We start from the raw sequence: 14,149 nt of genomic DNA, 5'->3' as shown, positions 1-14,149 counted from the left end.
AACAAAGTGAGACTCCATCTCAAAAACAAACAAAAAAACCAAAACAAAAAAGCAAAAACTACGTTGAACTTATTAATGATAAATACAGGATACTATGGAACATATAAGAGTGACTATCATAGTCAAGCACTAAATAAATATTATTTGAACAGTGAATGAATTAATGAGTGATTGAATGAGTGAATAAATTAAAAATGGTTGAACATGATTAGTTATGAAAGCACAGAACCCTCGAGGTGAGTAGTCACCGCCAGATGAAGATTCTCCTCCAACTTCACTATATTGAAAGGCTGGCTCATCTGCACCTATATCATGGAAAATACAACTTTTATTTCACTTTCTCTCCTCTTCCCACCTCTGTGCTCCAAATAAATAATGGAGGTTATAAATGAAATGTGACTGCCAGAGTGCCAGCAATAGCACCACTAGCATGCCCCATCTACTTTTCTCAAAATCCTTTCATAAAGCAACACTGATATGAGGCAAAATTGCACCCTTCTACAACTCTTTTCAGGATTTTCATTACTGATTAAATAAAATACGTGCTCACCTTCAAGGCAGCTGACTGTACAGCCAAAGTGAGTTGCTTAACTTTGTTTACGATTTTGCATAAAGTATCAAATCATGGCCGTGATCATTGCAAAGCAGCAATTGTTTTTCCGGCTGACCCTCGCCCCTAGTTTCAACGAATCTCTTCGATCCCTTTCAGTTGGTTTCCATGCCAGCTATTTGCTGGTCTGCATTGCTGAGTCTATGCACAGCAGTGTTTATCAGAGGGCCATCTGCTCTTCTTGATAACTCCAGTACAGCAAACATCTGCTGTAGAACTGGAAAGAGCTAGTTCAAGCCAGTTTTTCTTAATTGCACTGTGTTTTTTTTTGGCAGACAATTACCTTCTCCTTAATTTCCCCCTACCAAATCAAAACCTGTGGAAATCTTGCCTTTTAAAAACGCCTCCTTTTTATATTCTAAAATATTTAGCGTAAATTATAAATAGTAATCAACATTTAGTATGCATTTTAAAAAATTGTATTATTTCCAGAAGTTAAGAACATTTTCCTGCACTGCCAAAATTAACCTGATTCCTTAGTCAAATTTGCCCAATTGTTTCCAAAAGACCTCTTATAGCCAGTTTGTCTCAACCAGGACCATGCATTGCATTGGTTTGTCATATAAAGATAAGCAACTCCAACACAATGACCTGTGGAAAAGACCAGGCCAGCTGGCCTGTAGAATATAGGATTCACTTGATTGTGGCGTTTACCTTGTTCCTATATCCCTTGATTTCACTGACTTGGAAGTGAAATCTAAAGGCTTGATTAGATTCCCCCAGGCGCTTCTGGCTGGTGTACATCATTGGTAATGTAGCGTTTCCCATTCTGTATCACAACAGGAAACTCATGTTATCTGATTTTTCCCCTTGAAATCAGAAATCTTGACATACGTTTTAAAACTAATTTATTTTGTAGAAAAAGTAATACCAAACCATATTAACAAATGTAGACACTAAAGAAGGGCATCAGAGAAAAGGAAGTCTTCCTCCTACACCACACTTTCTATCACCAGTCTTTCTCCCCTAGGAGGGACATAGTCCTTCCTGAAATATTCTATGTACACACAATGGGAGCATACTTTCATTTAACAATATATGGAGGAGATCCTTCCATCTTAGCACATATTGATATAATGTACTCTTTGTAATGATGCCATGCTTTAACATCCTGTAGATGTTCCATAATTCATTTACTGATATGTCATTGATGGATATTTAGGTGGTTTCCAGACATACATATTTGCATATATATGAACATAATTGCAGATTATATTCCTAGAAGTAAAATTGCTCATCCAAGGGCATGTGAATTCTAAATTTTGTAAATATGGACACATTGCTTTCCAAATAGTTTGTACCAGATTACGCTTCTACAAAAAGCATATGTATGAGAAGGTCTTTTCCCCTGCACCCTCATTGACATATTATCCACATTTTGATCTTAGTTGATGATAGGTGAAAAAAGGTATCTCGTCACTTTGCTGTGCATTTACCTAATTTTGAATGTGTTTATCTTTTTCTATATTTAATGGATTAAGGTAATTATTTCCTAATTTATAGATTAAGGAAAGTATCCCTTAGTTTATCAAATGTATGCAAATATGTGTGGCAGGATATTAGTACTCACATTGTGTTATTCTGTTCCCCCCCACCCTTTTTTCCCAGCACTGGAAAGATATAAGGCAAATATTTCCCCACCACTAATAAGGATGCCAGTGAGAAAAGAGGACTTCACTTTCCTATTGCTTTTGGAGTGATGTCCTATTATAATAACAGATGAAGAAGACAAGAAAGTTTTTCTGAAAACCTTACATAGTTGTGGGGATTGAGAGAGGTGGGGAGGAGGCAGTACAAAGTGCACGTGGAGGGGCACAGGAGCTGACCATCAATCCCCAGAAGTTGCCCAATAAGGGAGAGGACCTGCTTCTTGGGAAGGAAAGAGTCAAGTGGGGCTGGCAGGTACCACGTTACGGGATAACATATGAATGCTCAGAAGCTGTCCGAGCTCTGTGTCAGTGCCTGCAGATCCAACAACCTGGCCCTCACATCATCTCCACTAGGTGCACCGTGCTTCCTGGGGCACCTGATCCACAACCTCATATCCTACACCTGAAACAGTGACCATCAACAGGGCTGATGGTGTTGATGCTAGTGCTGACCCCAAGGCTTTGCTTGGTCCCAGCTGGGTACACTGTCCTCTCATAATACCTGTAAGCCCAAGAAAATAGAGTGGAGTGGGGTTCTGAATGCCAATCACATAGGTGAGCCCCCCTCACAACATCTGCTTGGGTTTGGGGAGGTTTGAACAAAAGCAGCTCAAGACCCCTTTACTGGAAGAGTGACTGCTGACCTCTGTTACACAGTTTTCCTATTTGCCTTTGCCTTTGTTTAGAGTATTTTTGTGTGAGTGTTCATACATTTAAAGTTTTTATATGGTAAAATTTATCTTTTTTTTTTCTGTCTTAATTTTTATTTTTATTTATTTATTTATTTGTTTTTTGAGACAAGATCTTGCTCTGTCACCCAGGCTGGAGTGCAGTGGTGTGATCACAGCTCACTGCAGCTTCGACCTCCTGGGCTCGAGCCTCAGCCTCTTGACTAGCTGAGACTATAGGCATGCACCACCATGCCCAGGTAATTTTTGTATTTTTTTGTAGAGACAGAGTTTTGCCACGTTATCCAGGCTGGTCTCAAACTCCTATACAGTTTAGCACACCTAAACTGTACAGGAACTAGATAAAAGCCTTCGTTTGTGCTGGTGCAGACCCAAGGAAGGGATTCGGCATGGAGAATCTCTCCCTCCTGATGTACCTTCTTCACTCTTGCTATTCTCATGATGTCCTGCACTGCCCTCTCCACAAAATCTATGAAGCAAGCAGGAGATATTGTGTGAACAGTCCTCCCCTGGAATGTGGTGTTCAGGACTACATACTAAAAATAAGCAGAGGCTTTGGTACCAGAGTGTTCCCAGAAGAGAGTCACCATGAGGATGAGGGGATTGGAAACCAAGTCAACATAATATCATACTATATAATGTGCAATGAATGCCTATTATACGACATGCACTATTTCTAAGAAACTTATCTCATTTAATCCTCCCAGCACCCTAATAAGGATGGTTCTATTTTACCCTCATTTTACAGACGAGGAAATTAAGACATAAAGCTTAAGTAACTGTCTAATGTCACACAAGTAGATTTGACAAAGCACATCTTAGCCTATGCCTTTTGGTTGAAGGAAATGAGGACAAGTAAGTATAGGAAAGCCATACAGCTATCTTTAAATTTCAAAGAGTTATATGGAAGAAATTATAAATTTGCCCTATAGGTGCTCCAAGTCTACACGTGAGGGTCATTAATAAATAGATTTCTAGTTAACATATGAAATAACTTTCCAGAGAATGAAGTGTTTCTTAAAAAGGAGTAAGTGATCTTGAGAGGTAGTGAGTTACTATTTAAGGGGTTCAAACAGAGACTGGATGGTCCTGGTGAAAATGCTGGCAAGGATATTCAAGGTGTTTAATTGGTAGTTTGGATTAGTCACCCTTAAGGACCCCAAAGGCCTTGAGATGATAGTAAATGATTCACTTTCTAATTTCCAGCAGGGTGGGGTTGTGTATTATGGGTAAAGTGGCTACATCAAATAAATTCCAGGTTGTCAACATTACAGAAACAGTCATGGCAGGTTTGAAGAGTTAATTCATAATAAGGAAAGTTGATAAAAAATACTTTGAATCCAGCGACAGAAAAATTTGGAAAGATTTTTGACAAAAAGCAGCAGCTGTGTGCATGACAGATGCTGTGTAGTGCAGTAGCTAAGGGTATGGATTCTAGAGCCAGCCCCATGGGTTCAAATCCAAATTTACTAATTTCACATTTACTAATTGTGTGACCTCAGGCAAGTTACCTAGCCTCATTAAACTTCAGTTTCCTTACCTGTAAACTACTGTGTTAAACACTATCTAATTTTGAATCCCTGTTGGGGGGTATATGTAGATGAGATCATCTTTAGAACAAAGCCTGGGACATAGTGAGTAATAAATATTTGCTAGTATTATTCCAAAGAATGTTCATGACATTTTTGACATTCAAACACTATAAAAGGTAAATCATTTTTAATTTTATTGCCACAAATTGATAAATTGTTGCGAGAAAAAGAGAAACTGGCACACATGAAATAACACAAACATAAGAAAATATTAGACCAAAATAGATTTGAATTCTGTCTCCCAGGCTGGAGTGCAGTGGGGCGATCTCAGCTCACTGCAACCTCCACCTCCCAGGTTCAAGCAATTCTCATGCCTCAGCCTCCAAGTAGCTGGGATTACAGGCATGCACCACCATGCCTGGATAATTTTTGTATTTTATTTAGTAGAGATGGGGTTTTGCCATGTTGGCCAGGCTGGTCTTGAACTCTTGACCTCAAATGATCTGCCCGCCCTGGCCTCCCAAAATGCTGGGATTATAGGTGTGAGCCCCTGCCCCTGGCCTAAACTCTGACTTTTGAAAAGGTTTTCTAAAACTTTATTTTTAAACAATCTACAATAAGTATTTCACTGTGCACCTATTAGTATGTCTAACACAATGCTAAGCAAGGGGAATTATGAGAGGCTTATAAGCTTATCACGTGATCTTGTCTTTAAATAGTTTATAATCTAGCTACCTGTGATTATGAAGACACATTTTAAAAATTCTAGGACCTAATATCTTTTTTTTTTGAGATGGATTCTCACTCTCTCTGTCACCCAGGCTGAAGTGCAATGGCCTGATCTCGGCTCACTGCAAGCTCCGCCTCCCGGGTTCAAGCGATTCTCCTGCTTCAGCCTCCCAAGTAGCTGGGATTACAGGCACCTGCCATCATGCCCAGCTAATTTTTGTATTTTGGTAGAGACAGGGTTTCACCATGTTGGTCAGGCTGGTCTTGAACTCCTGACCTCAGGTGATCCACCCGCCTCGGCCTCCCAAAGTGCTGGGATTACAGGTGTGAGTCACTTCGCCTGGCCAGACTTACTATTTTTAAGTAAAAATCATCTTTGAAAGTAATCACTTTGGATAGTTATACATTTATCTCAATAATCCTACCATTGCTCAAAACATTCTTTACATCTTTTGTTTGGGATTGCCTTTGGAGTCATTGTATGAATCATTAAAAAAAGCAGACTCATTGCTTTAGTTTAGTGTTGCTCTATCATCCTCAAGTATCTAGCTTAGTCACTTGAATTATTCACTAGCTTTGGGTCTCACTGACTTCTGATTATTTTAAAGTGTCAAATTCACCCTCAAAGACAAATTTGGCTATTCTTGATGATCTTCAAAGGAATGCACCACAGCATTACTGGACAGTAAGTTCTTGGAGAACAAGGTTCCTCTCTCGCTTCTCTTTGTATCTCTGGTAGAGTCTGTTGCAGTGCTTAACCACAGCAGGAGCTCAATACGCACACACTTGTGGACTGGAAGGGAAGGGGCTGCAGCACCTCAGCTGCTCAGCAGCTGGAGATAGCAGGGCATGGTGGGGATGAAGGCGAGGAACGGTTCCAGGTCGGGCTTGAGGGCAACTTTTTTCTGTTCTATTATTTCAGGGTTTTCTTTCACTACTCCTTAGACGTCTGGCTTTGACAGCGAAGGACAGAAAGGTCTGCCTGAAGCTGGCAGCAGATTCTCCCAATACTCCCTTCGAGCCCTGTGTTTTAATATATACATAATTAATTAATTAAAAGTCTTACCTATAAGTCCAATATGTCATATATGTATATGTGTATGTATATGTATATAACCACACACACACACACACACACACACACACACACACACAGTCAAAACTTGGTGGATAATCAGGCTAAAGCAGAACTTTTGTTTTCACATACAGACAGAAAACTATGTCCATATCCATTAATGCCAGGGGCCTTTCTTACATTTCAATAACAATCATTAGGTTTCATACCACCTTTCAGAAAAAGACAATGTATTTCAATTTCATATACTTTTTATTTTGAGACAGGGTCTTGCTCTGTTGCCCAGGCTGGAGTGCAGTCGCACAATCTTGGCTCCTTGCAGCCTAGACCTCCTGGATTCAAGCAATCCTCCTGCCGCAGCCCCCCAGCCGGTAGCTGGGACTACCGGCGTGCACCACCAGACCAGGCTAATTTTTGTATTTTTAGTAGAGACAGAGTCTCCCCATGTTGCCCAGGCTAGTCTCAAACTCCTGAGCTCCAGTGATCCGTCTGCCTTGGCCTCCCAAAGTACTGGGATTACAGGCGTAAGCCAACATGCCCAGCCTTAAATTTCATATATTTTTATGAATTATATTTATTCTGGAATTTCTAACAGAGTCCTTCTAACTCTATCAATATTTTAATGTAATGAGAAGAATATGAGAACAGCTTTTAATGTAATGAGTCAAAGTATAATTCTCCAAAAAGTAAATCATACGAATTACTTTACCAATATTTCTTTCTTGTTGTTAGACAAAGGAAGAAGAGTGCAAAGATCCCTGGTCATAGCCCTTTCTGATAAATATATTTTTATCGTTTTTTCCACTTTACTTACAAAACAATGAATAAATCAATATTTTTGGATGATGAGATGTCAGAAATCTAGTGTTTATTGTGTAATCATAAATTTCTGTGAATATCAGTAGGTTTGGGAGTCAGGGTACAAAGGGTGTCTTCTTGCTTTGGTCTATAGAATAATGTTTTAATTCTAATAGCTAATGAATTTTAAGGATTCCTAGCAGATGATAATTAAATAAATTACTCACTTATTTAAACTATTTTAATCATCACCAAAGTATGTTTTCCTCACCTTTTAATTATATTTATATTTAGTACTTTTTAAAAAGTATGACACATATACAAACCATCTTCTCTGGTAAATATCCATATCTTCTAGAAGAAAGTTTTGGCTAAGTGATTCTTGTCTACTTTTACAACCTAAGTAAATTTGCATTAGGCAAGTTTTTCCAGTTCAAAAATGAAGACTTTCAAATCCCACTGAAATGGATAAATAAGCACAAAATGGGTGAAGTACATGAGAGTAGTGAACAGAGAGAAGACAGCAGAGATTGTGACTAGTTCTAGAAGATGAAGGGGGATAGAATTATATCAACGGATATACATACATATTATATATATACACACACATACATACACAAAAGATTGTCTATCTATATGGAGAGATAGAGGAGAGAGAGAGAGTATGAGTGTGTGTGTGTGAAATACAACGATCCATAACAGAACAGTAATTTTCTTGGGGCCCCAAGAAAAATGCCTTCAATAATAAAGTGATTTACTGTAACAAACAATATAATTTAGAAATTATAAGACCTCAGGGAAAGTGAAGCCCTGTTATTTTTCTTTCAACAATGAAAAAGGAAGTTAATCAGAAATCCCTAGAAAACCAAAGGCTATACAAAGAAAGTCAGACCAAGTATGAAGCAAATTGAAATATGGCATAGATTTAGACATTATATCCACAGGAATGTAAGAGAAGAAAATTCATTTGACCTTGATGCTTGGAACATTCTCCAACAAGTAGCTCAAGTTTTGTAAATATGATTATTTCTCTTTATCCATGGTCCCATGCATACTACTTTGTTCTGCAGTGAACGTTTTTCTAAATGTAACAATTTTCTGTTATTCCTGCAATAGAGTATTAGATTGGAAGTTTGACTGGAAACAGCAAGGCATAATGGATTTTAGGTATCAAGGGGAGTTGCAAGACAGACACTGCGCAGAAGTTAAAAGGAGGTGGCCACGAACCAGCCAGATGACTCATTTGACTCTCCCCTGGAAAATCTGGACCACAAGAGAACAATGGGCCAGCTACTTTGCTTGTGGGCAAAAGGGGTGCTGTTAAATTGGGGTCAGACCACACTCTCAGGGCTTGTCTGTAGAAAGGGTGAAAGCTGTTTTGAGTCTAATGAGAGCGAGAGAGCCAGCCTGAACTATCTAAAATCTGGCCCAAGAGAATTACCAGGGAGGACAATGGGACCCCCAAATCAGAGTATATCTGGAGTGACCTGGTTGAAAAAGCCACTGTCTGAGGCAGAAGTCACAGTCAGAAAAATGCCTGTGGCATGAGAAGTACAGACAAAAGTTTCCAGTGGGAGCCTCTGAAGACCCATGAGCATGCTCACAAAGATCTGCCAGGCTCAGAGGATGCCGGCTTCCTATCAGGGTGCCAGGCAAGCAAAAACAATCTTACTCCTTTGTCCATCCTCTCTCTTCTTACTTTGAATCTGAGGAGGCCAGAAACCACGGTGGCAAGATGGGAAGGGAAGGTTGGGAGCGTAAGACAGAGAAAGAGAAGCAGCACGCTGGCCTCTCCTGGTTTCCTGTCTGTGGAAGGCTGTTGCTGGACAAAGGGAGAAGCTTCAAGTTTCAAATATGCTCTGAGTTTTGATTTGACATGAATCTGAACACTTTTATTTATTTTTTATTTTTGGGTTTTTTTCGTTTGTTCATTTTGAAATGGAGTTTCACTCTATCGCCCAGGCTGGAGTTAAGTGGCACAATCTCGGCTCACTGCAACCTCCACCCCACTAGATTCAAGCGATTCTCCTGCCTCAGCCTCCCGAGTAGTTGGGATTGTAGGCTCCCGCCACCACGCCAGGCTAACTTTTGTATTTTTAGTAGAGATGAGGTTTTGCCATGTTGGCCAGGCTGGTCTTGAACTGCTGACCTCAGTTGATCCACCTGCCTCGGCCTCCCAAAGTGCTGAGATTACAGGCGTGAGACACTGTGCCCAGTCCTAAACACTTTTAATTACTGAACTGAGACTATGTGTGAAATAAAGTGATTATGGAACTTTCCATTGCCTAAGAGCACCCAGAGAAGTTCTAGAGCTTGTCAGTATTTTCAAATAGGAAGAAACGAAGGAATTCATTGAGTAGGTTTAAAGGGATAGAGGGAGATAAAAATAAAAGTGAATTCTAATTATGTCTCATGAGTCCTGCTTGTTTAATATAACAATTATAGTAATACTGTAAATGTTATTCACTGATTTTATATTTTTAGGATCAACCTACAGAGAAAGCTTGAAAGACAATTATAACTATAGAATAGAACAAAATGGTTATAAACCTTGATGATAGTAAAGTATGGTAAAACTTAAAGACACCAAGGGGTAGATGAGAGAGGGAAGGTGGAAAGAAGAAGAGGTGAATCTATTCTTATTTTACAGAGAGTGGAGTCAAGAGATTCCTCCCTTATATTGATGAACTAAGAAACAGGTGGTTAAATATATAATTTTAACTTAAAAAGATATCCAACAGAAGAGATAAAAGTGTAATGAATCAAAACTGGAAAAAGGAGAACAGGGAAAAGGGGAAGACTATATGATTTAAATCCCTCAGCTTTCATAAAGGATTATCAATAGTAACCACTTAAAACTGATGACAAAAGAAATAGAAGTACAAGATTTCAAAACACAAATGACAAACAGGTTTCCTCTGTGCCATGGTCTGATTGTCTGTGTCCCCATAATGCATACGTTGAAATCTAGTCACCAATGTGATGATATTACGAGGTGGAGTCACTGGGAGGTGATTGGGTCATGAGGGTGGAGCCCTGATGAATGGGACTAGTGCCCTTAGAAAAGAGGCCCCACTCTAACTTTGGGAGGCCGAGGCAGGTGGATTACGAGGTCAGGAGTTTCAGACCAGCCTGGGTAATATAGTGAAACCCCGTCTCTACTAAAAGTACAAAAATTAGCCGGATGTGGTGGTGGTCGCCTGGAATCCCAGCTACTCGGAAGGCTGAGGCGGGAGAATTACTTGAACCTGGGGGGCGGAGGTTGCAGTAAACCGAGATTGTGCCATTGTACTGCAGCCTGGCCAACAGAGCCAGACTCCATCTCAGAAACAAACAAACAAACAAAAAAGATAAGAGGCCTCAGGGAGCTGTGGTGCCCCATCTACCATTTGAGGACACAGCAAGAAGGTATCATCTATAAGAAATGCCTGCTTCCTTATAGATGGCCTTTATCATCTCTAAGGCCTTCACCAGAAATTGAATCTGCTGACACCTTGATCTTGGACTTTGCAGCCTCCAGAACTGAGAAAGAAATTTCTGTTGTGTATAAGTCACCCAGTTTATGGTATTGTTCTAACAGCCCGAATGGACTAAAGACAATTTTGGGAATGGAGCTGATATCAGGAAGGGGATAATTTTTACTTTTCACTTTATACATTTCTATACTTTTTGTCATGTGCATGCGTGACATTTACAACAATAAATAAAATGAGATTAAAGGAAAATAATAAGAATGTTAATTTAAAAATGCTTACCTTGCTCTAACCCAGGGTTTGGTGTGCATGTCCAAAGCACTTCCCCAGCTGCCATGTTTTTCTGAAGCTGGTGGCAAAAAGCCCCTTTCTGGGGCCAGCTCCTCTGCAATTGCCCTGATGTGGTAGGGCTCAAATCCACAGCACCCGCCAATGTACCTGACCCCCAGGTTGTAGGCCTCTCTGGCATATTTTTGAATATCCCATCTGGTGGCAGCTCTGGACTCCAGTCCTGAATCACAATAGTTAAAAGCATTTCTGTTACTGTTCTCATTTTCAAATGATGGATGCGCTAATGAGCAGTTTTTTCCAATTAAAAAAACTGTAAACTTTAGATGATGCATTCTTCTGATAGCTCATTTTTGGTTAACTCTGAATGTTTTGTCATATGCAGTCTCTTATTGTAAAACTGGGCCACAATTTATTATAGCCATTTTGATTTTGTCACAACAAGAAATACAAGGACCTCTACTATGCACCTGAGCTTACCAAAGGGATATTCTGGGAGATCCACAAACCCCTCTTTGCCACAGTCAGGCGTGTGGAACCCCAGGGGCTGCACCATGAGGTGCGCTTTCAGCCCTGCCCGCTGAAGACCCTCCTTCATGAGCTCCATCGTCTTCAAGCTGGTCTCAGGCCCAAAGCGGCAGTTCACGCCAACGATGGAAGCCCCTGTGCAAAGAAATAACACTTACATTTTATTATTTATTTATTTGTTTATTCTTTTTTTTTTTTTAATAGTTGGAAGGTACCTTAGAGGTTAACCATCCACCTCCACCTCCCACAATTTACAGATAAGAAAACTGATTGGAGTTAATTCTTCTATTTCCAAACTGCTCTCACAATATCAAGCACACTTTGTTAAATTTCATAAGCAACAACTGAGCTGTGTATCACTGTATGGGTCCAAATTACCTGCCTTCACCAGCCTCACAGCACATTCTCCGGGGGTTATATCATGCATGTCTCCCTCTGGGCTGATGCACATGGTAACTGCCACGGGTCTATCTGATTCTTTTAAGACTTCCACAGCCCACACAGCTTCTTCAACATGCTCAAAATACTAAGAGAAATGTCACTTTTTCTATTGGTCCAAACATAAAGCAGATTTTGAATGGTAAAGGTAAATATAGCAAAACAGTTATAAAAATTACCAAACAGAATATAAACATATACGTAATAAAACTTGCTAAGGAATGTGTGTCTATCAGACTGACTAAAGAATACCTTTCTGAGTAAACGTTTTCATTCCTATAACAATAACATATAGTTTTTCATTCAGGGATCATTGATTCAGTGAGATGATGCCTATTAGTAAAAAAGAAGAAAACACACACAGAGGTTTTCAGAGTAATTGAGTATTTAAAATCATAATTTTGAAGGAGGAAAAGTTTTGCTAATAAATTTTAGATTCATCTCTTATAAAACTGGGGTAATCTCTGAAACAATGAGTAGCTTATCATGTGTTATACTTCAAAGAGCTTTTATATTCACTTCTAGTTAGATATTCATAAGTGTTCCATAAAGTAGGAAGGGAAGTACCATTTCCCCGGATGAGAAGATTGAGGCACAGCATAGGAGAAATAGCTACTCCCTGTCTTTGCCAGTGGTGGACAGGACATCCTGTCTAGTAAACCCATGTCATTTTCTGGGGTGCTTCCCAGGAAGCCCCTTCAGTGCCGCAGCTGAAAAGCTGACCTTAAGGCAACTAAAGAAAAGGCAGAAATCTTCCTGTTTCTTCCCTCTTGAGTTAGAAACAAATTCTGCAGAAGCAGTGTGAGGAATTACGAGAGAATCAAAAGACGGGTTCTTAAACAAACAGAGTGGTGTCATCATCCATCTGGAAAGCACAGAGGGTGGAGTTTGTGCTTGTCCCTGCAGATGACTGTTCCCAGTGGGGTTGGCCAGGCGTGGGCAGGTGGATGAGGCAAAGTTTTCAGTAGAGTTCAGTGGGGTCACTAGGGGGAATAATGGTGGGGGCTATTCTCTCTCTCTCTCTCTCGACAGAGTCTCACTCTGTTGCCCAGGCTAGAGCACAGTGGTGCCCTATCTTGGCTCACTGCAACCTCCGCCTCCCAGGTTCAAGCCATTCTCCTGCCTCAGCCTCCCGAGTAGTTGGGACTACAGGCTCCCACCACCATGCCCAGCTAATTTTTGTATTTTTAGTAGCGATGGGCTTTCACCTTGTTCACCAGGCTAGTCTTGAATTCCTGACCTCATGCCATCCACCTGCCTTGGCCTCCCAAAGTGCTGGGATTACAGGTGTGAGCTACCGCGCCTGGCCAGGGGATATTCTCTTGTTTGGAGTAAAGTTGTGGGTTGAAGGCATGACCCCAGGCAGTAGCAGTTATGTTGGGAAATGGGGAATGAGAACTTTTGTTTTGGAAGCGGAGGAAAGAAAATGTTCTGGGCCTTCATGTCCAATCAATGACCAATTCTTACTGATTCTTTCTTCAAAATGTAATTCACATGTCATAGCTTGAGCGAAAGCAGAGAGGCAAGAAGAGCAAGACATGGTTGGAGAAGGCTATGGAAACTACTGGGTGCTGAGCATTACTGGTGGGGCCTGGACAAGCCTGGATAGCCACCACATTCCAGGCCTTGCTCTCTCAGTCCCCAGCCCACACATGCAGTGCCCTCCTGCGTGGATTCTCCCTCTGGAGAGGGTGCTCCCGGAGGCACTGTGCCCTATGCTTCCTTCTAGGTTGTAGAGTCCCCCAAGTCAGCTTCTGTAGCCACCCAGACCTTAGAAGATAAAAGGCTACGGTCAGGCCTCTCTTGGGTCTGTCCTCTGGCTCCAAGAGAACCTAGCATACCAATGAGGGAATGTTGGCCTTGACTACCATGCATTTAAATAAACCTTTGACCATCCACATGGAAGAAATGAGGGCAGAATGTCCTCCAATACCCTCATGAAATGTGAAGACTCTGCAGTTATGCTTGCAAAATAGGTTCAATCCTTTTCCTCTAATACTAGCCTCACCTCTGCAATCAAGAAGTCCACATTTTTCCAGGCAAAAACTTCTAGCTGTTGTCGAAAAAGTTTTTTAATTCTAGCTTCATCCTTGTGGTATTTGTATATTGATGTCTGGCAGATCCCCCCTGCTACCAAAGCATCACCTTTGCCAGCCACTTCCCTGGCGAGGTCACAGGCAGCAGCATTTACATCTTCCCACTGAGGTTAGAGAGCAAGAGTTTAGATGGTGAGCCTAGCAGTTTGAAGGTAAAATATAAAAGATAACTAAAGGGACAATAAACAAGTAAGATGAGTATAAGCCACTCTCTTCAATGCAAGCAGAGAAGACCAGCAGAGTT

At 40.7% G+C, this 14,149-nt stretch overlaps 2 protein-coding genes across 7 annotated transcripts in view; one reads left to right on the top strand and one right to left on the bottom strand.

Annotated features, from left to right (window-relative positions):
- DMGDH (dimethylglycine dehydrogenase) overlaps positions 1-14,149 on the top strand; it is a 122,604-nt gene that overhangs the window by 24,776 nt on the left and 83,679 nt on the right. The window lies entirely within an intron of this gene.
- BHMT2 (betaine--homocysteine S-methyltransferase 2) overlaps positions 1-14,149 on the bottom strand; it is a 32,734-nt gene that overhangs the window by 7,555 nt on the left and 11,030 nt on the right. For 2 of the 6 annotated variants that reach the window (XM_054488258.2, XM_063665433.1), the window contains 5 exons: positions 13,818-14,009; positions 11,750-11,897; positions 11,324-11,506; positions 10,838-11,066; positions 4,653-6,232 (listed from right to left, as the gene is read on the bottom strand). In XM_054488258.2, coding sequence (XP_054344233.1) covers positions 6,151-6,232; positions 10,838-11,066; positions 11,324-11,506; positions 11,750-11,897; positions 13,818-14,009 — 834 coding nt within the window. In that variant the 3' untranslated portion in view covers positions 4,653-6,150. Of the gene's footprint in view, positions 1-1,264; positions 1,380-4,652; positions 6,233-6,265; positions 8,190-10,837; positions 11,067-11,323; positions 11,507-11,749; positions 11,898-13,817; positions 14,010-14,149 lie in introns of those variants that run through there. The other 4 variants (XM_063665430.1, XM_063665432.1, XM_063665431.1 and 1 more) reach the window with 3 other exon arrangements.

The sequence above is a fragment of the Pongo pygmaeus genome, chromosome 4, assembly GCF_028885625.2.
Source record: "Pongo pygmaeus isolate AG05252 chromosome 4, NHGRI_mPonPyg2-v2.0_pri, whole genome shotgun sequence".
NCBI lineage: Eukaryota > Metazoa > Chordata > Mammalia > Primates > Hominidae > Pongo > Pongo pygmaeus.
Note: the sequence above shows the minus strand (reverse complement) of the source record. Positions and strands in the feature narration are given on the sequence as shown.